General features: G+C 43.0%; 1 protein-coding gene across 1 annotated transcript in view; it reads right to left on the bottom strand.

Moving 5' to 3' along the window:
* The window catches only part of ELMO1 (engulfment and cell motility 1), a 476,091-nt gene that overhangs the window by 365,188 nt on the left and 90,498 nt on the right, over window positions 1–20,405 (bottom strand). The window contains exon 2 of the mRNA XM_065398227.1: window positions 16,235–16,385. Within this exon, the coding sequence (XP_065254299.1) occupies window positions 16,235–16,312 (78 nt within the window). The 5' untranslated portion in view covers window positions 16,313–16,385. The remainder of the gene's footprint in view (window positions 1–16,234; window positions 16,386–20,405) is intronic.

The raw sequence follows: 20,405 nt of genomic DNA, 5'->3' as shown, positions 1-20,405 counted from the left end.
CAGTTTTGCTTACTTTTTAATATTTAGCTTGATAACATTAAGAATTTTTTGGGTGTTCCGGGCAGCAAATTCACAAAAACATTATTGCTACACATTAGCGTGATGATCTTTTTGTCATAACTGTTTAGTATTAGCTGTCAAGATACATTTTGCCACCTTTACTCCTACAGCATCAACCAGGCTTGTGCGGGGTTGGGGAAAATGAAGAGGTCTTCTATAAACACTGCATCTCATGGCCCAGCAAAAGCAGAAAGTTCAGATTTCAGCATGAGCATTTTTCAGGAATGATGCATGAAGCAAGCAGTAAACAGTTTGATATTTTTTAGGCTATGTTTGTTGCTTCCAGATATCAGCCATGTGTGATGACAAAACTACATTTTGATTAGGAAATTCAGAGAACAGAACAGAACGTTTTCTGCAATGCTCCCTCCTAAATACATATTGCTTTCTCCAATAAACATCCGCTGAAAAGCAGTAAGATTCCAGTTGTGTGAACTCTGCTTTGTCGTAAATATGCAACACAACCATTTTGTGTGTTGCCACATAGCTGACTACAGTGGGTTTTCTTCCTTCAAATCCCAAAATAGAAGGAACACTCTCTAGTATGGAGATGTTGCAACACCCTGAACGCTGTTATAAACATAGCACATGTGTTTCCCTAGAGGAAACAGCATTGTCTGGAAGAAAATAAGTCTTTGTCACTTGGAGAAAGGGGACACAACTCACTTCTTGAACACTACCATTCCTCACCTCCTCATTACTGGCTGGCTGCACAGAGTACAGCGTCAGCTGCTGCTTCTGAAAAAAAGACTGGGTAAAATTTTCAAAAGCACCCAAGAGACTTAGCAGCGTAAGTCCCACTTACTTTCAATGACTTAAGGTATGTCTACAATACCATTTTTTTTCTGACACAACTTACACCAGCATAAAGCCACTGCAATTAGTATATTGCTTGTGCGCATGCATACTTCACTCTCTGTGTCAGCACTGCACATACTCACCAGGAGTGCTTGTGTTGATGGGCAGTGCAGGACAACTCACCATCATCCAATGCACTGTCTTTTGGGAAGTTTTATGGTGGGAAGAAATGAGTTGTGCAGGGGTGACTGCAACTTTCTCCACCTGGACTAGATGACCTCCTGAGGTCCCTTCCAACCCTGATATTCTATGAATGCCATCTCTATCCCATAATTTTCATACTCAAACCCAAGTGGGACTTGTCACTTTCCACCATCTCTAACAGAATCATGGAGCCTGCACTATTGTTCTGAATGTTGCAAGCACAGGACGCACAATCCTCGAGTACTTGCAGAGCCACAAGGAACATGATCATTTCCTGAAGGGCAGATTGCTGGAGGACAATTCAAGGTTGCTGGCGACGTTCACAGAGCAGCTGCAAATGGCGGAGTGCTGCTTCTAGGCCCGAGAAATGAGCACCGACTGGTGGAATTGCATTGTAATGCCGGTTTGGGACGAGCATGGTTGCAGAACATTTGGGATGTGCAAGGCAACATACCTGGATCTGAGTGCTGCTCTTGCCCCAGACCTCCAGCACAGGAACACCAGAATGAAAGCTGCACTGATAGTGGAGAAGCAAGTGGTGACCTTCACCGTGGAAACTTCCAAAGCCATAAGTCAGTGGGAAATCATTTTGGAATTGGAAAATCCATTGTGGAGACCATTGTCATGCAAGTATACAGGACCATTAATCATCTCCTGCTACAAAGGACTGTGACTCTCAGCAACATGCAGGACATAGTGGATGGATTTGCGGCTATGGGACTCCCGAACTGCAGTGGAGGAATAGATGTCATGCACATCCCTATTTTGGCACCAGACCACCTTGCCACAGAGAACATCAACAGAAAGGCTATTTTCCTATGGTTATGCAAGCACTGGTGGATTACTGGGTAGGCTTCACTAACCTCAACATTGGCTGGTCAGGGAAGGTGCATGATGCTCACACCTTTAAGAATACCGGACTGTTCAGAAAGCTGCAAGCAGGGACTTTCTTTCCATACCGGCGAGTTACTATTGGCAATGTTAAAATGCCAGTAGTGATCGCAGGGGACCCAGCCTACCCCTTACTCCCCTGGTTCATGAAGCTGTGCACCAGCCACCTCGATAGCACCAAGATTCATGTACTGGCTCAGAAGGTGCAGAATGACAGTTGAATGTGCTGTTGGTAGATTGAAGGGATGCAGGCATTGTTTACTCACAAGATTGGATCTCAGTTAGAAAATATCCCAGTGGTTATAGCTATCTTCTGCGTCCTGCATCGTATCTGTGAAGCAAAAGGGGAAACGTTTCCGCTGGAGTGGAGGGAGGAGGTGGAGCGGCTCTCTGCTGAGTTTTAGCAGCAAGACACAAGGGTTATCAGAAAAGCTCAACATGGAGCAGTACAACTCAGAGAGGCTTTGAAAGAGCACTTTAACAGCGAGCCACACTAATGCATTGTGGAGTATTGTGCTCTACCTGCAGTGTGGGGGCCTGTTAGGAATGGTGTTTGGTGTACATTTGTGAATAGAATACTGACAATGCACCTAGTCATTCTGTGGTGCTTGCTGTCCATTTATGATTATTACACTGTGTTTGTCACGGAGCCTCTGAATTGTGTCACACTGTCTAGTAACAAGTCAGTGGGTGCTTTCACTACTGCCAGTCATTCCGCAGCATATGTTGTGAACTAATAAAGATGAATTATTTTCCAAGCAATAGTTTTATTGAGTAACGAAAACATTTAAAAAAAATTCTGTGCAAGTGTAACTCTGACAGACCCCGGTCGTCGGCAGGCTGGATCGAACCTGGGACCTCTGGAGCTTAGTGCATGAGCTTCTACCGCATGAACTAAAAGCCAACTGGCTATTAGCTAAGGTTGTAGAGCAGACTCATTTTATATCTCTGTCTAAGTGGTCTTGGTGCCACTAGATGGGACAGAACACCACACCCAGAAGGTGTGTGGGTTATACAAGTTAAAAGCAAATACATTAAAATCTTAATAAATGTATAGAACAGAGCTTAAAGAAGGGGAAGGAACATTCATGTCCATTTTTATCTACACATACATCATATGTGGCTCCCACAGGTCAATATATGTGAAGTTGTGGTTGTCTTTAATGTCCGCCAGCGTGCAGTGGTAGAGATAGGGATGCGGCCCCGGATGCTGTGTACAAAGTTGTGGGGAGGGGTGTGTAGGGAGATGCTGTATTATAGTTCTCCATGAACTGCAAAGGGAGGCAAGCCTGTGACTGTTGAGCCTCTAGGTTCACATGAGTCTTCAGCATCTGCATTTGCTGCTGGAGAAGCCCCATTATGTCTTGGTGCATCTTCCTCTCCTCTTCCTGATGGGACTCCTGGGCCTTTCTCCATACAGTCTGCAATATTCACTCTCTAGGCCCTCTGTTCACAGTCTGATGCAGCATTGGCTTGTAGGATCGCGTTGAACATGTCAGCTCAAGCCCTCTTTTTTCTCCTCCTTATCTGGGTCAGGCATTCTATGGGTGTGCAGGGGGAACCCCTCAAGGCCACAATGACAACAGCTATAGATAAAGCACACAGAGCTAACACTGTCAGTATAATCCCAATGGAAAGGGAAAGTTAAGATTCAGTACTCCCTTCCCTTGCTCCCCTAAAGTTTTAAACAAGACATGCTTATTGACACTTCTGCTTCGGACTGCTTCTGCATAGCACCACTCACAGCACCAGCCATGGTGAGTATGGCCTGTCAGGGGTGGGGGAAATGAGGAGGGAGTTGGTCAATTGCATAAAACTATGATATAGAGCAATGGCACTGAATACTGGCACCATTTTCCACAAGCAATGGTGATTTTAGTTGGTATCTCACTCCTGAGGGTAACAAAGGTGCAGAGAGCACAGCTGGTGGTGGTGTCCTGAAGCCAACCAGGACCCATATGCCGTTAGCCTATTTATTGCAATGTTGCTAGCTGAAGTTACTGTTGATTGGCATAGGAAAGTGTCCTGCCGTGGAGGAAGAAATAAGGCTGCCATCCCTAGAATCCTTCGGGAGAGGATTGCAGAGCACCTCCATGAAAATTGCACTGATATCTCTCAGGAGGACTCAAGGGACATCCCTGTGTATGTAAACAATCTGCTCCACATGGCCCTCCTACCTAACCCTACAGAGAATGAAAAGCAAGTAACTCTACCTCTCTTTGTTGTACTGCTACCTCTTCTAGTACAAGTAAATGAATGAAAAGTCGCTAGATGTGTCCTGTTAAGTTGGGGGTGCAATCAAACATCACTGCAATGGAAAATACATTCACACACTTACCCAAGGTTCCTTCCCCTACATCAGGCTCACCCATGCTCGAATGCTGGGACTGACTGCACTGTGGTGGCGTCTCAAACAGGTCCTGGCTTGTGGCATAGCTGGACCCCCTGGTCATACGTCCTCTATCCTATTCCTATTCCACTTCTTCCTCTTCACTGTTTATGCCAGGGGCCTGTGATTTGGGCTCCTCAGAGGTATCCACAGTGGACTGCGGCGTGGTTATACTTTCTCCGCCAAGTATGGCATGCAGCTCTTCGTACAAGTGGCAGGTCTGTGGCTCGGCACTGGATCGACTGTTCGCCTCCCTGGCCTTCTGATATGCCTGCCGCAGTTCCTTCACTTTCATGCGGCACTGCTGCTGGTCCTTCTCCTGCATCCCCTATGCAATCTGCTCGCAGAAGTCCACATTTCTATGACTGGTCCATAGCTGTGCTTGTACAGCCTCTTCTCCTCACAGGCCCAGGAGATCCAATATCTCCTGTCTATTCCAGACTGGAGCATGTCTGGAGTTGACATGGTCAGTTGGGCAGTTGCACATAACAGTGGAGACCTGCTAGGTGTGCTCACCAAGCTAGACAATCAGGAAAAGTCATTTAAAAAATTTGTATGATTTTAAATGGTGGGGCAGGAAGGGAAGCTTTCAGGCTCCATGACCCTTGGGCAGTGGAGTTCACAGGTGTGACCAGAGAGGTCACTGTTGGGCATTGGTGGACAGTTTCTCTAGGACTGTTAGGGTTGACATAGGTACCGCAGTGTCTACATCCACACTGTGTTGACCTTAATACATTGACCCTGGCTCAACACTGCTTGAGGAGCTGGTGTTAGTACCTCAGAGTAATGCAAAGTTTATATCAGTGGGAGACAAATTTAAGTGTAGACACATGCACAACTAGGTTGACACAAGGTGGTTTACGTTGATCTAACTTTGTAGTGTAGACCATGCCTTAGGCTCCTATACATCTAAAAGCTTGTCTACACACAAAAGTTGTATTAGTATAGTTGAAGCAGTACAGCCCCCTAGTGTGGTCATATATTGGTATAAAGATGTCAACCTTAAAATTTAGGTCAACAAAGCAAGGTCAGTCAGGGGTGTGAAAAATCCACACCCTTGAGCACCACAGCTATGCTGAGGAGCTAGGTCAATGGAAAAATGCTTCCATCTGCTTTGCTATTGTCACTCAGGGAGGTGGTATTCCCACGCCAACAGAGAGACCCCTTTTGTGGCATAGGCTGTGTCTACAATACAGGGTTATGCCTACGTAGCTATGCTGGAATAGTCTCCGTATTCATGCCCATAGTTTTGCCTGGCTGGGAAGGGAAATAAGCTACACCAGCCTAAGGTGCCTTTATATAAGTACAGCTGCATTCACACTAGGATCAAGGGGTAGATGTGTTAGTCTGTATCCACAAAAACAACAAGGAGTCCGGTGGCACCTTAAAGACTAACAGATTTATTTGGGCATAAGCTTTCGTGGGTAAAAAAAACACTTCTTCAGATGGACACTAGGAGTTGCAGTCAGATAGCTATTTCAGTTTTGTTTTTTTTAAAAGACCCATAAATGAAATAGTTATACCAGTACAAATAACATCTGTAGACCAGGCCAAAGTCACTTTTGAAAATGGGGCTTTTGCCTTTGAAAGTTTTACCCTACCAGGTTTCACCTGCCCTTCCCATCATCTCAAACAGTCAACTAAGGGCACAGGACTTTACATATGCGATACTCTCTCTTATTCCTCCATGAATTTATCTAGTTCTTTTTTGAACCCTGTTATAGTCTTGGCCTTCACAACATCCTCTGGCAAAGAGTTCCACAGGTTGACGGTGCGTTGTCTGAAGAAATACTTCCTTTTATTTGTTTTAAATCTGCTGCCTATTAATTTCATTTGGTGACCCCTAATTCCTGTGTTATGAGAAGGAGTAAATAGCACTTCCTTATTTACTTTCTCTACACCAGTCATGATTTTATAGACCTCAATCATATCCCCCCTTAGTTGTCTCTTTTCCAAGCTGAAAAGTCCCAGTTTTATTAACCTATAATTTCTATAATAATATCTGTAATATAATCTAGAATATGTATTATATTCTCCATACTCACTTGGTTGCATGAAATAATTTGATACTTGAAACTCAAAATTTAAGAAAATAAAGGGGCAACAAGAACTTTAAGTAGCGGTTAAAAAGGAAGGCACGACAATCTAAAATTTTAAAAGTTGATACAAATCGCCCTTCAGGCTTCTGCCACAGCGGGGGACGGAGCATTATTATAGCACTGAAATCACTCAATGGAACTTAGTTAACCATAATGAATCAATAAATGGGACCCTTCTGGGACACATATTTTATCTTATGCTTTAGCCACTATCTAGCATCTACAGTAATTTGATACGTACTAGTAAAAGGGGCTTTACAAATTAACAACTTTACAATAAAAACTATTGCGATCCTAATTATCCTTGCATCCTTCCCCTGAGGTGCCTTCCCTATGAATAACTCTGTGGACAAAATTCCTTTCCCCATTTCATACTATAGACTGTGACCAGTGCAAATGTTCACAGCTGTAAGCAATAGGTTGTTTAAAAACATGTGACGGCTGCCACAACTCCCTCTGTGAAATCGCTTCAGTAGAGTTACATAATTCATGACTGCAGAGAAGACTTTGGCAGACAACACATCAAAAGTGTCATGCAAATACTACAACGCACACTGCACAGAAGACATTCCTCTACCAACAAAAGAGTTATTTTCTTTGAAATGACAGATGGGTTAGCAAGTAACTTCACTGTTCTCTCCCAAGAATCCCTTAATGTCAAGATTCCTCAGGAGCCTTGCTATTAAGTGCTGTATGAAGAATCTCTATACTTGGACCAACATTTACAAGACAGCATTATTTAATGTATGTAGAGTACTTTGTGATAGACAACAAGTAGAAGCTATCTTAGTTTTTATTTATTTATTTATTTTTAACCATGAAAGAGAAGATAAAAGGCTCCTCTCCTCTCTCCAGAATCAATCTATTTCCCAGGCTATTCTAGTGTAACAGTTTGCTAGTCTAGCTGCAAATATTTACCTGGTGGGGATCTTTCTTTTTTTTCGATTATTTTTATCCCAACCCAACTCCAGAATCAGTTTTATTGTATTCAAATATAACTTTTATTGGACTTACAGTTCTGAAAACCAAATGTGTTGCGGGAGTGGAGGCGGGCTTAACCACCGCTTACAAGGACATTGCCCAAAATCTATATTCTATACAAATTCTATAGTAGGAGCAAAATTTTGTATCACTGTTTGGTTCATTTTAGCTTTTGGCCTCTCTGGCCTTGCCTTCACTGATGTCTTTAGGCATGCGTTAGCTCACACATGTAACAAACCTAATATAAACAAGGCAAACTGTAGTTTTAACATGTTTTAACTTGTCGAGGTCAACTTTCATCCCCCTTCCCCAAGGGTCTATACCAACCAGCTCACATATGAAAACTACAACTGTCTTGTATATGCTATAATTTTAACACCTTGGTTAACATGTTAGGAAAAAGGTGTCTTTAAACCCAGGTAAGAGCCTGGGTTAATTGTGCAGTGAAGACATACCCTCGATTGAATAGATATAGCATCCACAAATGGGTTTCCACTCAGGCCAACGTTGAACTACATCTCTCTTCTACAGTTCAGCATGAGCTCGTTTGTATCACTTTTGCCCTTGTTGTCTTTGTTCTTGGGATAGACTAGGGACTTCGGTTTCCCTGGCTGACACCATTCAGCACAGAAAGCAAAGGAAAGCCTAAACACCACTCTCCTGTTAAGTAATATTGAAGCCTATCCCAGGGAAACAACAGACGCCACACATCTGGTTAAGAAAAGACATCACAAAAACAGGAAAACATAGTTCACTGTTGAGCTGTACATCTGTCGGAAAATAAAATCTCAAGATGGTGAATACAGCATTCTGTTAATTATGAACACTGCTACTGCTAACAAATCTTTTGGTGTTTAAGACATTTTTGGTTATTGTAATGCAGGAAAGGCTTATTCTCCCTCATTCCCATTAATACAAGCTCCACACATCACTGTCACATAAGTGGGACTATAGATACAGAGGTTTAGTACTTTGGCGACTGGGACTCAGGGGACCTGGATCTTCAATCCTCTGCTTTGCTACAAACTTCCTATGAGACACTGAGCAAGTCTGTACCTCAGTGCCTCATACATAAAATGAGGACAAGAAGTACTTCACTCTTCACAGGGGTCTCACATTAGGGGAGACACTCAGATACTACAGTAATGGAGGCAATATGTGTACCTGATATAGATATTTGAAGGAACAGAGTACATTTCCTCTTGCCCAGGGGGTCTCAAACTGGGGGTCGGGAACCCTGAGGGGTTTGCGAGATTATTTCATGGCGGGTCGTGCGCTGTCAGCCTCCACCCCAAACTCCGCTTTGCCTCCAGCATTTATAATGGTGTTTAATATATTTAAAAGTGTTTTTAATTTAGGGGGGGGTTGCACTCAGAGACTTGCTATGTGAAAGGGATCACCAGTACGAAAGTTTGAGAACCACTGCTCTTGCCTTTCATTCTGACCTGTAATTCAGCCAGCTTCCCATACCCCGCTGAAAAATGCACTCTCCACTTCTTTATCTCTGCTTCACTAGAGCATCACCCCCAGATCATCTGCATTAGGGTGATGAAGAAGAAACCAAATTTCATCCCTCTCTCCAGAAGCCAAACATTACCAAAACAAAACACTCAAACACAGAAGGATGAACTCCTTGCTCCAAATCTTGATCTCCTATCAGACCACAAAATGCCCTCACTGGCTTCTCAAGCACCCTGCTGCCATGAACTCCCAAGTACATAAGGGATGATAGGGAAAACATTTATAATACCCAAGTAAGGTGTACCTGAGTGAGTTATAGCACTAGTCTCCCTATTACATAAGTATGCACTACAGAATTATACTGTAGTTACAAATGCTACTTTAATAATTACAAAGTGGTGAGGAAATAGCTCCCAATTACAAATTGGGGGGAGGGATAGCTCAGTGGTTTGAGCATTGGCCTGCTAAACCCAGGGTTGTGAGTTCAATCCTTGAAGGGGCCATTTAGGGATCTGGGGCAAAAATCTGTCTGGAGATTAGTCCTGCTTTGAGCAGGGGGTTAGACTAGATGACCTCCTGAGGTCCCTTACAACCAGGGCCAGCTGCAGGCACCAACTGACCAAGCACGTGCTTGGGGCAGCACCAGGTAAGGGGCAGCCAATCTTGGAGTGGCGGGGGGCACTCAGGGTTTTTTGTTTTGGGGGGGGGGGGGGTTCGGTTGGGCGGGGGTGGGGTGGGTTGTTTTTGTTTCGGCGGCTGGGGACGCTGGGGGTGGGAGGCGGCATGGTGGGGCGCTCCGCGGGGGGGGGGGGGTGTTCGGCTGCACGGCGCTCCGCGGGGGGCTGGGGGGTTCGGCAGCGTGGCGCTCCGCGGGGGGGGGTTCGGTGGCACGGCGTTCAGCAGCTCTCCGCGGGGGGGGGGGGGTGTTCGGCGGCGCGGCACTCCGCGGGGGGCTGGGGGGGTTCAGCGGGGGGGGTTTCGGCGGCACAGCACTCCGCGGGGGGGTGTGGCGGCGCGGTGCTAAGGGTGCGTGTTATGGCGACGCTATGGAGGGCGGCACTCTTTTTTTTTCCTTGGGGCGGCAAAAAAGTTAGAGCCGGCCCTGCTTACAACCCTGATATTCTATGAAAATTCAGCTCTTCACATCTCCACTGTACTGGGCAATATGCCTCTGAACATTGTATGTAACAATGATGCAACTGAGGACTGTGTTGCCAGAAATTCTGGTAATTTACAATGGGAAAGGGCCTGTGTGTGATAGTGTAAGGGATATAAACTGGCCGTGGGGAAGTTTAGTCTTGAAATTAGACGAAGGTTTCTAACCGTCAGAGGGGTGAAATTTTGGAACAGCTTTCCGAGGGAAACGGTGGGGGCGAAAGACCTCTCTGGCTTCAAGATTAGGCTTGATAAGTTTATGGAGGGAATGGTTTGATGGGATAACGTGATTTTAGTCAATTAGGCATTAACGTGCCACCGCGGGTAAAATGAGGGTCCGGCTGTAGAATCTTGCCTGTATGCTCGGGGTTCTGCTGATCGCCATATTTGGGGTCGGGAAGGAATTTTCCTCCAGGGTAGATTGGCAGAGGCCCTGGAGGTTTTTCGCCTTCCTCCGCAGCATAGGGCAGGGGTCGCAGGCTGGAAGATTCTGTGGTGGGTGGGTCAGCTTTTGTGGCCTGCATCATGCGGGAGGTCAGACTAGATGACCATATTGGTCCCTTCTGACCTTAAAGTCTATGAGTCTATGAGTAAATACACTAATTTTTTAAAAAAAATTGTTATTCTCTTTAGTAATATGATTCCCGAAGTCCTGGAGAGAGGTTATAATTGAATTATAAAGTGCTTCTGGATGTTCCAGCTGGCCAGAATGTGAATGAGACACCTTGTAGTTAATTCAGCCACACATATATCCCCATGAATCTCATCACTATGCAAAAACTCTTCTCTTAAATATAGTAGATGCTTAACTTTTAAAGTAGGCTCCTGCTGCTTCTAAAAGAGAACCGTTCCAGTGTGTCTGTGTCCAGCAGCTTCTAGTTATGTCCATCCCTTATCTTAAAGTGCAGTGTCATCACCTGATATGTTGCAAATGCGAGGGTTATGCTGCAAGTTTTCAGTGGGAATTGTGGTGCCAACAAACTCTCAGCCATCATTTTGCCTTCGTTCTTCTGAAAAATTAATTAGTGTGTGCTGCTGTAAGATTCCTTGTGTAGTGGTGTTATGCTGACAGGAGAGAGCTCTCCTGTCGACATAATAAAACCAGCTCAACGAGCGGCAGTAGCTACATCGGCATGAGACAGCACTGTGCACACAAGTGCTTATGGTGGCAAAACTTATGTCGCTGGGGGGGGGGGGGGGTTTCACACCCCGAGAGACAAAAATTTTGCCAACATAAGTGCTAGTGTAGACATGGCCTTAAAAAGCATCCCTGGGTATTGCCTATGCTGCTGATTGTGAAGGAAGGGCATTAGTATGGAAGCAATGCTCTATCAGGGACAGAAAGGGACACTTTTACGAGTGAGGGCCCCCTCCCAGGCCCACTATTGTAATAGCACAACAGGGTTTGCATACATATGATTCTTTCTAGGATATAAGGCTGAAGAACAAGAGCCTTCAGCACTGCACCACGTACACTATTAAGTACTATTTAGTAGCAGAAGTCTCCTATTACCGCACATCCTGCTAAGTTAATTATTACAGCGTTTGATTATAGCTTGTTGCGGGGTGGTCATCCCGCTACTGCCCTGAAGGGCTTAAAACAGCCCTGGGAGAGGGCTGTGCCTGGGGAAAGGCTGATTGGGGAAGCAGCCACAACTGGCCCTATAAAAGGGCTGTGAGCCATGAGCTCAGAAGGGACACACTCTCTCTCCAGCTTTTGAGAGGGAAGGACCTGGCTGCCTGGGAGCTGAGCAGGGTACCTGAGGTGGAGCAGTACTGGGGGAGGGCAGAGGGAGCTGGGGAGCTCCAGCCTAGCTAAGCCACAGGCCGAGTTAAGGGCCCACAAGGGTACTAGGGCTGCAGAGGTGCGGCCCAGGAATAGGCAGAGGCAGCTGGTCCAACCCCCCTTGCCGATGAGTGGTTTACAGACTGCAGTCTGCCCCAGTGAGCGGGGGCTAGATGGAGACTGGCAGTAGCCATTGAGGTAAGGTGGGGATAGGGGGTTGGGGGCTCCCCTGGGAGAGGAGACCCAGAGCAGGGGGGGTACTGTGGAGGACAGTAGGCAAAGGGCACCAGGGTCTGAGAAGGACATGGGGACAGCGGCAGGCGAGACACTGGCCTGCAGAGGGCGCTCCGGGCTGGAAAGAGCTAATTCCCAAGACGACCAGCAGGAGGCGCCGCACCGGTGAGTCTTCGCTCCGCCACATACCTCATTAATTTTAAATGCCATGCTGTCTTACTGCAGCCCACCTCTATTACCGTTGACCCCTACTCCATTAACTTCTGCCTCCTCTCCCCATTTAACATAGTAGACAAAGGAGTTATTTTTGTCAGTGAAGAGGTCCCAGCCATGCACCACTGGAAGTTAGTTCACAGCCAATCAGAATGTGGTTAGAAAATCTGCAGCCAGACCCTAATAAAATGTAATACTTGTCTGTAATGTTATTCTTATCCCGAATGGCTCTCTGCCACCACAACTCTTCTAGCTCTAACCACTACAGCCCCACTAGAAGAAAGGAAATAATATTTTTCATCATCCATTGTAATTGAACAGTGATTGATTCCTGATGTTAACTATACTGTACATATTAAAGTATCTGGACCACCCTTTCCAAAAGGTTTTGTTGTACCATGGCTGTGTTCCGGAAAAAAGAAAAGAAAAAGGCTTTCCATTATTCTTACATTAAGTTGCATTAAGTGAAAGAGACATACAATTTCCTTATGAGCGCCACTAACAATCCCTTCTCGTATTTAAACGACAAGTGTTTATTTTCAGTATATATGCTGTTTATTGCATTTCATTAAGGTTGGACAATGAAACTACACTGGCCAGTTTCCACTTTATCATCAGTTTCATTTTCTGTTGTGTAAAATAAAAAAACTTCACTGAATTGAAAAAAAAATCACTTAAATCATTAAAACATTTATAATCTGTGTTTAAAATCTAAGGGCCAGACTTGGGATGGTGTAAACTGAAATAGTGCCAATGACTTCAGTGAGTTGGTTTTAATGGAGCTGTGCCAACTTATACCGACTAAGGATTTGACCCTAAATTGGTGACCTAAAATTACTTAAGAATCCCCTTGGAAAAATATCTCAATTGTCACTTTGATTGTGAAGAAGTACAATACAGCAACTCCAGACATCTCAGAAAGAAAGAAAATCCATTGACGTTATATTCTACCACATTTATCAGCAATACTAGCCAAAAAATAAAGAAGTAGCACACTCCCAAAACTCAGGAAACCACTGTGAAAAGTTTAGGTCGTTGACTAGGAAGTCAAGGCTTAGAGAAGGCATTAATATAAAGCAATACATATGGTTCCTGTAATGTGCTTCATTACATTGTCAGTAAGAAAACCTCACTTGACAGTGTTCCTGTCACTTTTTCCAATTTTTGAAATACGTGAAACTAAATATTTTTTATTCAGGTTTCCTACTCTTATGATTATAAATGTAAAACATTTTATATCTGGATTAACTTCAAAAAGTAAAAAGGGATTCTCCAAGTTTATACCAGTGTAACCAAGAGCTGATTTTGTCTCCCTATTTAAAACAAAATAATCTATTTATCAATCTGATTAGTAATAATGCAAACACACACTGGTAGCTTGTCAATGACAGTTTTGGAGACCTTTGTAATGCCAGTGGTTTACCAAGTTAGGAAGGAAGATTTCACTTGTCTTCTACAGTGAAGTATTTAAGAAAAAAAACAAAAAACCCTCACACATGACAATGAGAGAGAGGTAACATTATCTGCTAAGCAAAAGTATTCAAACAATTTTCCGTCCTTTTTTCCATATTTTGGGCCATATTCTGATGTGTTCATTGGTGTTGCAGATTTGCTTTGATGTATCTAGCCAGTGATACACATTCCTTCTTTTATTTGAGTGTAATAAAAATTATATTATCAAAATGATATTTCACACCTTTTACCTATCACCTATGCACATTCCCAGTGCTGTCCACTACTGCTTAGTTTAAGACCCACTCATACCAAAATGTGAGAGATCAGATATTTCCCGTTACTACATTTTAGAGAAGAGTGAAGCAATCTAAATCTTTTTTCACTTTTGGGACACAATGTTTAGAAGCGAAAACAACAACAACAAAACCCAGTAAAACCCACCAGAGCTTGAAAACTTGAGGGTCCAAATTCGCAAACCCTGACTAGCCAGAAACTCCCACTGACTTCAGTGGGAGTTTTGTATGTAGAGGATTTGCAGGATCAGCCCTACATTTGATTGTGCACTGTAGGATGCTTTCATGGAACGGCCATCTAACTCTTATAAATAAATAAATAAATAAATTAATGGAGATATCCTATCTCCTAGAACTGGAAGGGACCTTGCAAGGTCATCAAGTCCAGCCCCCTGCCTTCACTAGCAGGACCAAGTACTAATTTTGCCCCAGATCCCTAAGTGGCCCCCTCAAGGATTGAACTCACAACCCTAGGTTTAGCAGGCCAATGCTCAAACCACTGAGCTATCCCTCCCCCCTTTCTTCCAAGAAAAGCGTAAACTTAACTGACACCAAAAGTGGTCAAGTGCACAGATCTGAAAAAAACTACAGAGAATTTTTTCTGTAATCTTTGTCAGTCATGATTGATTGATATTAATAGCACTCAAAATTTGCTTGGTGTTTTCCAAACACAGAAGGCAGCACACTCCCTGCAACAAATCGTTTAAGATCAAGTCAGTTGCATTCCTGGCAACAAGACGGTCTTGTACTTTTAAAATACTACCTTGTCTTGCAAGAAAGAAATGTGTTTGGTGGGATTTTAATTCTTGTTTCGTTTATATAACCTCAGGGTTATTCAATGAAACTCACCCTGTCAGGTAGGTGGAGTTTTTAGAGCTTTCGGAGGCAGTGTGGTCTAGTGGATCAGAAAATGGACGGTAATTCAGGAGAACTCATTTCTATTCCTGTCTCGGTCACTGTGTGACCTTAGGTAAGTCATTTCACTTCTCTGTGCTCCTTTCCTTTCCCACCCTTTGTCTGTCTTGTCTATTTACATTGTAAGCACTTTGGGGCAGGAAGTATTTTACACAGCACTTAGTGCAATGCAGCCTCTCAAAATCAGGCTGCTATTGTTTTGACCAATTTTGCAGTATCTTTTTTGTTGCAAATGCCAACAGACACTTGCCCGATAGCCCTAGACTACAATGGGACTAAAAATAGTGCGAAACAGATCACAGGAAATGCAGAAGTTAGGACCCCCGTTCAGCAGAACATTTTCAGCATGTTCTTACATTTCCTTCATTTCAATACAACATAAAGAATATACTGAAGTGTTTGGATGCATCAGGACTTAGGTGCATTGGGGAAAACTTTCAAGGGTTTTCTTTTGTATGAAATACTATTTACTGAAATAATAATTATCTGCTTTTCACCCTGTGATATTCTATACAGGTAACAACCTGTATGATTCATCTAGTATGGCCCACATATAATATATTATGAAAAAGGCCACTTTTAATATTACTAATATATATGCCAATATATGATAAACAATGCCACTCATGTAACATTTACATATAAGTTACTTAAGTTTTGTTCCGAATACATTTCCACAAAAGGTTTTCCCGCCATAAGTTTAATGTCTCTCTCTAAATACTGCCTTAAAAACAGTTTGTTACTGCACCCCTTCAGCTCCCTCTTACCATACCCTCAAACGTATGACGTATTTTCCTCCCAGTATATGTATTTGAGATATTTACTCAAAGTCCCCTTGTTGAACAGGACACTGCCTATATGGCATCTGCGTAGAACCGCAAAATTCTCCTGTTTGCACAGTATATTACCAGTCAGGTATCCAGACCTCAAAGCTCACTGCAGCTATTTATGATGGAAATATTTTGCATTCACCTCATGGTTTTTCATCTGTAGATCTCAAAGCACTTTGCATCAGGATTTAAGCATCCTTATTATAATTTTACAGATAGAAAAACTGAGGCACAGCGAAGTTAAATGGGTCACACAATGAGAAAATATGCCTCTTTTAAACACCTGCTAAAAAACAAACAGCCAAACATATCAAAACACCAAACTGAGCAATACAGCAAGAAGGTTACACACATTCTATATGCACTATTTATATGAATCCATACTGTTAAACATACAGGTGCATCTAAGTAAACATGTGTACACACTTTAACATATATATCTATATTAGTACATAGAAATAGGCACTTACTTGATCAATTTCCATCAACTTGGGGAAGGCACCTGGCCATTCTATAGCCACCTTCACTATATCAGCAGGAGGCGGCATTGTAAATGCCGCTGTTCTTCAAAGCCAGTAAAACTGGACACTAAATATTGCAGAGTCTCTCTTTCATTCACACCTGCAGGGAGGGAAAGAAAAATACAGCACAGTTCAGCCAGAATTCTAACACTGCTTTCATTTCCTATGTATTGCCTGGCTCAGCAGGTGCATGAAAATATGTCTGTGTCAGAGAGAATGCGAATATACATATACCAAAAGCATAAACATAGAACAATGCCACCGCACACTGTACAGCTAGCCAGCCTGTTAGAAAGATGGCTGAAGCACTGGAATGTACTGTGAATAATAGTCATGCATTGGACAGTTTTAAATAGAGAAACTATTTTTAAATGTTATTAAATACGGTTAGTGAAAAGCCACAAACTACAAGGAGGCTGAACATTACATTTCACTTCTGGAGACCCAAGGAGCCTGATTAAATTTCTGTTAAAGCTTGCACTCAGCTCTCCAGAAAGAGAGATTGCCCAGGAAGTTATGGCCAGGAAACACTGTTTCTCTTAACTATAGCAATGATCTTCTATGTGTTCACAAATAGATCACTGTGCTATAGCAACCAGGATGTCGGGAGGAAGGCAGAATGCACAGTGTTTTACACACACACACACACACCCTACCTCTCACCTAACAGATTCGGAGAAACCCGTGCACAGAAACTCCTTTCTACAATACAAACTCAGACCTTGAATTTGTTAGCATGTATGAATATATATAGCATACATTTATAGCATATGTAATCAGACAGTTATATATGGTGTTGCTGCTGTGGAAAAGAATTAATATCAATAGGCTTCACAGCTAATGGCGTGAGATGTGAGTTCTGAGGGGAGGAGAACCCAACTATCAGTTGATATAGATTCTAAGCTTTATTTCTCTTTTAATTTTTTCCTTAGATGTAGTAGCAAAGATCATCTTCAGGAAAGTGAACTGATACAGAATTGTTTTCCTGAGTCTGCTGAAGGCAGCTTCAATGCCTCTACCACAGCTTAGTGGTCGCAGATCAGGGACCGGCAGTAACCAAGTAATCTTTTTTCCATAACCTGCATCCTTCACCCCATCCCCTTGTATGTGACATTCACACTTGTCTGTCAAGTATATCATTTAGATTGTAATCTCCAAGTCTTCTATATGTACTCAGTGAAGAGCCTTACACTCTTGTTGCTGCTATAAAATACATTATAAACAATACACTTGCCAAAAAGGACCCAAAAATGGAGGGCGGTCCCCTGGAAGGACAGCACTGTCCCACCCTCCTTCACAATAGAAAGGAGAGGTGCATACATGTATAGACACAGACACACACAGTAGCCAGGAGGGTTGAGAAGAAAATATAGAAGAAGGTGGAAGTTGGGAGAATTTCAGACACCTCATAATACCAGGCAAGTACAAAAATGGAGTCCCTGAACACCTCAGTAAGAACTCCTGCACCCTCCCATACCAATCAGCTGTGAATGGGTGGACAAGCTTCTCACCAGAGCACTGCTCCATACCTCTTTGGGGGTGCTGTACACCTGCCCCGCCCCCACTCTTTTTGACTTTTCTTTCTTGAGAAGGTTTATTCTTCAGGCTAATGTCTGGGCCAGTTTTTCAAACCCTGGATGTTCTATTATTGCGTACCCTAAAAGGTACTAATGGAACATTTCATGAGTGTTAACATTTCATTGTTGCCAATGACAACAACATCAATATCAACAGCGTAACTATCACTGCATTGGCAGGGACAAGCACCATGGCAAAAACAGAATTGAGAGCAAAGCGAAAAAGACAATGGGTGGGGTGGAGGGAGAATCATGAGGCTTCTTGGGGGGGAAAAATGGAGAAGTTTGGTGATATTTCTATCTAGGTACATACAGAAACCCGCTGGGGAGGTTAGAGGGACCAGGATTAAGCACAAGCAATCCTGCCATGCACCATTGGTGACAAGAGACAGAAAGATCCACTTTCTTCTAACACCACACAAGGAATTAGAAAAGTACAGACAAGAGTTATATACTGAAGTTTTTTCTCCTGCTCCCTACTTCACTGTCAAGCTTCTGCCTAAGACTTTCCCCAGCCTCCCTCTTCTCCCTGACTTCCTGTTACAGATTTAAAGAAACAAATATACCAATTTTATAAACAGTGCTGTAGAAGAAGGCATACAAAGCACACTCCCCACTCCATACTTACATGTGAACACACTTTGTAACAGGATGAGATGTGGGAGCAACTCAGGGTACAATCTCCTCCTCTCTGCCTATGGGATTTAAAGGGAAGGCAACTCTCAGTCTGATAATCCCCTTGGGGGTCCAGCTAATTGTAAGGCCAGCCATGAAAGTTGGGGAAGTTTTGATTCATGATTACTTCTAAGCAAAACAACATAATCCAGCTGTAAATCTACAGATAACATCCACTTATGTACAAATGGGGAAATTGACCCCTGATTTTACTTTATTGAATCCTGGTCCATCTTAAACAATCCTGCCGAGGTGTGAAAGTAAAACACATAGGTCGCCTTAACAACCGTTTTCCCTGCGGCTGTTCTTTCTTAAACCAAATTTAGCTTAGGAAAAAAACAAGGCCCTGTGTCCAATTTATGGTATAAAAGAAAAGTCCACAGAGATTTTTAGAAAACACCTTATCGTGACTGATTTCTAATAGAAGTTGGTATAGAACAATCCCCTGCATAACCCAAATGTTGGAATCAAATCAGTTCATAAAGACAAAGGGGAATATCTTCAGCTGGTGTAAACTGATGTTTGAAAAATTATGACAAATTAGCTCATTAAAGTGCAAATTCTAAAAGTTAAAGCTATACCATACATTGTATATTCCTTGAAGAAAGTATGGTACATTTCAAGCAATGTATGTTGTCCTTTGGATGGTCTGCTATGTTATCTTAATGAACTCTGAAGCTGGAAATCAGAATATCCCTCATGTAATGTTGTGTTGCAAAATGCATTGTATCAGACACTTAAGCACCCAGTTTACCTGCCTGGCTCTGAGAGATTAACTCAATATACGAGCCAGTACAGCATAAACTCCATGACTGTGCCAGTGACTTATGAATTATTCTTATTTATTTATTTTTTTAAATGACACATAAGCAGATTGCACATGAAACACCGAATTTTGGATTTGTAAGAGATGAGTTCCATGGGAGAATGTAAAATAAATAATATTTTGCATTTCTATTTTGCCTTCTATGCAAAAAATCTCAATGCACTTTAAATAATTAATATTTATAATTATCACTCTGTGTGAAGTAGGAATTATTATCCTTATGTTACAAATGGGGAAATAGAGACTTCAAGAGGTCATGTGACTTAACACCTACAAGAAGTCTATGTATGGCTGAGGACAGAACTCTAGTCTCCTGACTCCCACTCCTGGGTTTCATCTACCAAAAAAAACCAAACAAAAAACCCCACCACATTTCCTGTCTTTCACATGAGAGAACTAGTGGTCAAATATTAGTGCAAGCTCACTTCACCAGCAAGAAAATTAAAGGAGTTAAGGATTCAAAACCAACTTGCATTTGAGAGTTTAATAAAGTGCTTGACGCTTTCTCAGGATGCCCACAACTGTGAGGCACCATGTTCCCCCTCCCCCCACACACTGCACCACGTGTGTGTGTGTGTGTGTGTGTGTGTGTGCACGCGAGAGTGTGTGTGTGTATAAGAGAGAGAGAGAGAGAGAGAGAGAGAGAGAGATTGATTTGCTGGTGCTAAACTGGGTGTCAGCTCCCTTACACCCCCAATCTGTTAACCACTCAAATAATCTCCTCTGAGCTTTGCTAGCCCTTACTTCGCCTTGCAGGTTAACACTTGGTGTACCCCAGTCTCTGAGCTCCTCTGATGCATCACCATGGATTGTCCAGCCCCAGTCACTGGGCACTCACAATAACTTGGCCTTATGGCAAAGATCAAGTGTGTAGTAACTCCTAGGTTTGCTATTCTCAAGGGAACAGCGTACACACAGTTTCACTGGCACAACTCAGGATCAGGTCCTTTATCACACCACAGAGATATAGTTATAATGAAAGAATCAAATTTATTATCAAAGATTAAGATACCAAGAAAGGATAATAGAAACAGAAATGATC

Source organism: Emys orbicularis, chromosome 2 (assembly GCF_028017835.1).
Source record: "Emys orbicularis isolate rEmyOrb1 chromosome 2, rEmyOrb1.hap1, whole genome shotgun sequence".
In the NCBI taxonomy this organism is placed as follows: Eukaryota; Metazoa; Chordata; order Testudines; family Emydidae; genus Emys; species Emys orbicularis.
The sequence above is the reverse complement of the archived record's forward strand: the minus strand, read 5'-3'. Positions and strand labels throughout refer to the sequence as shown.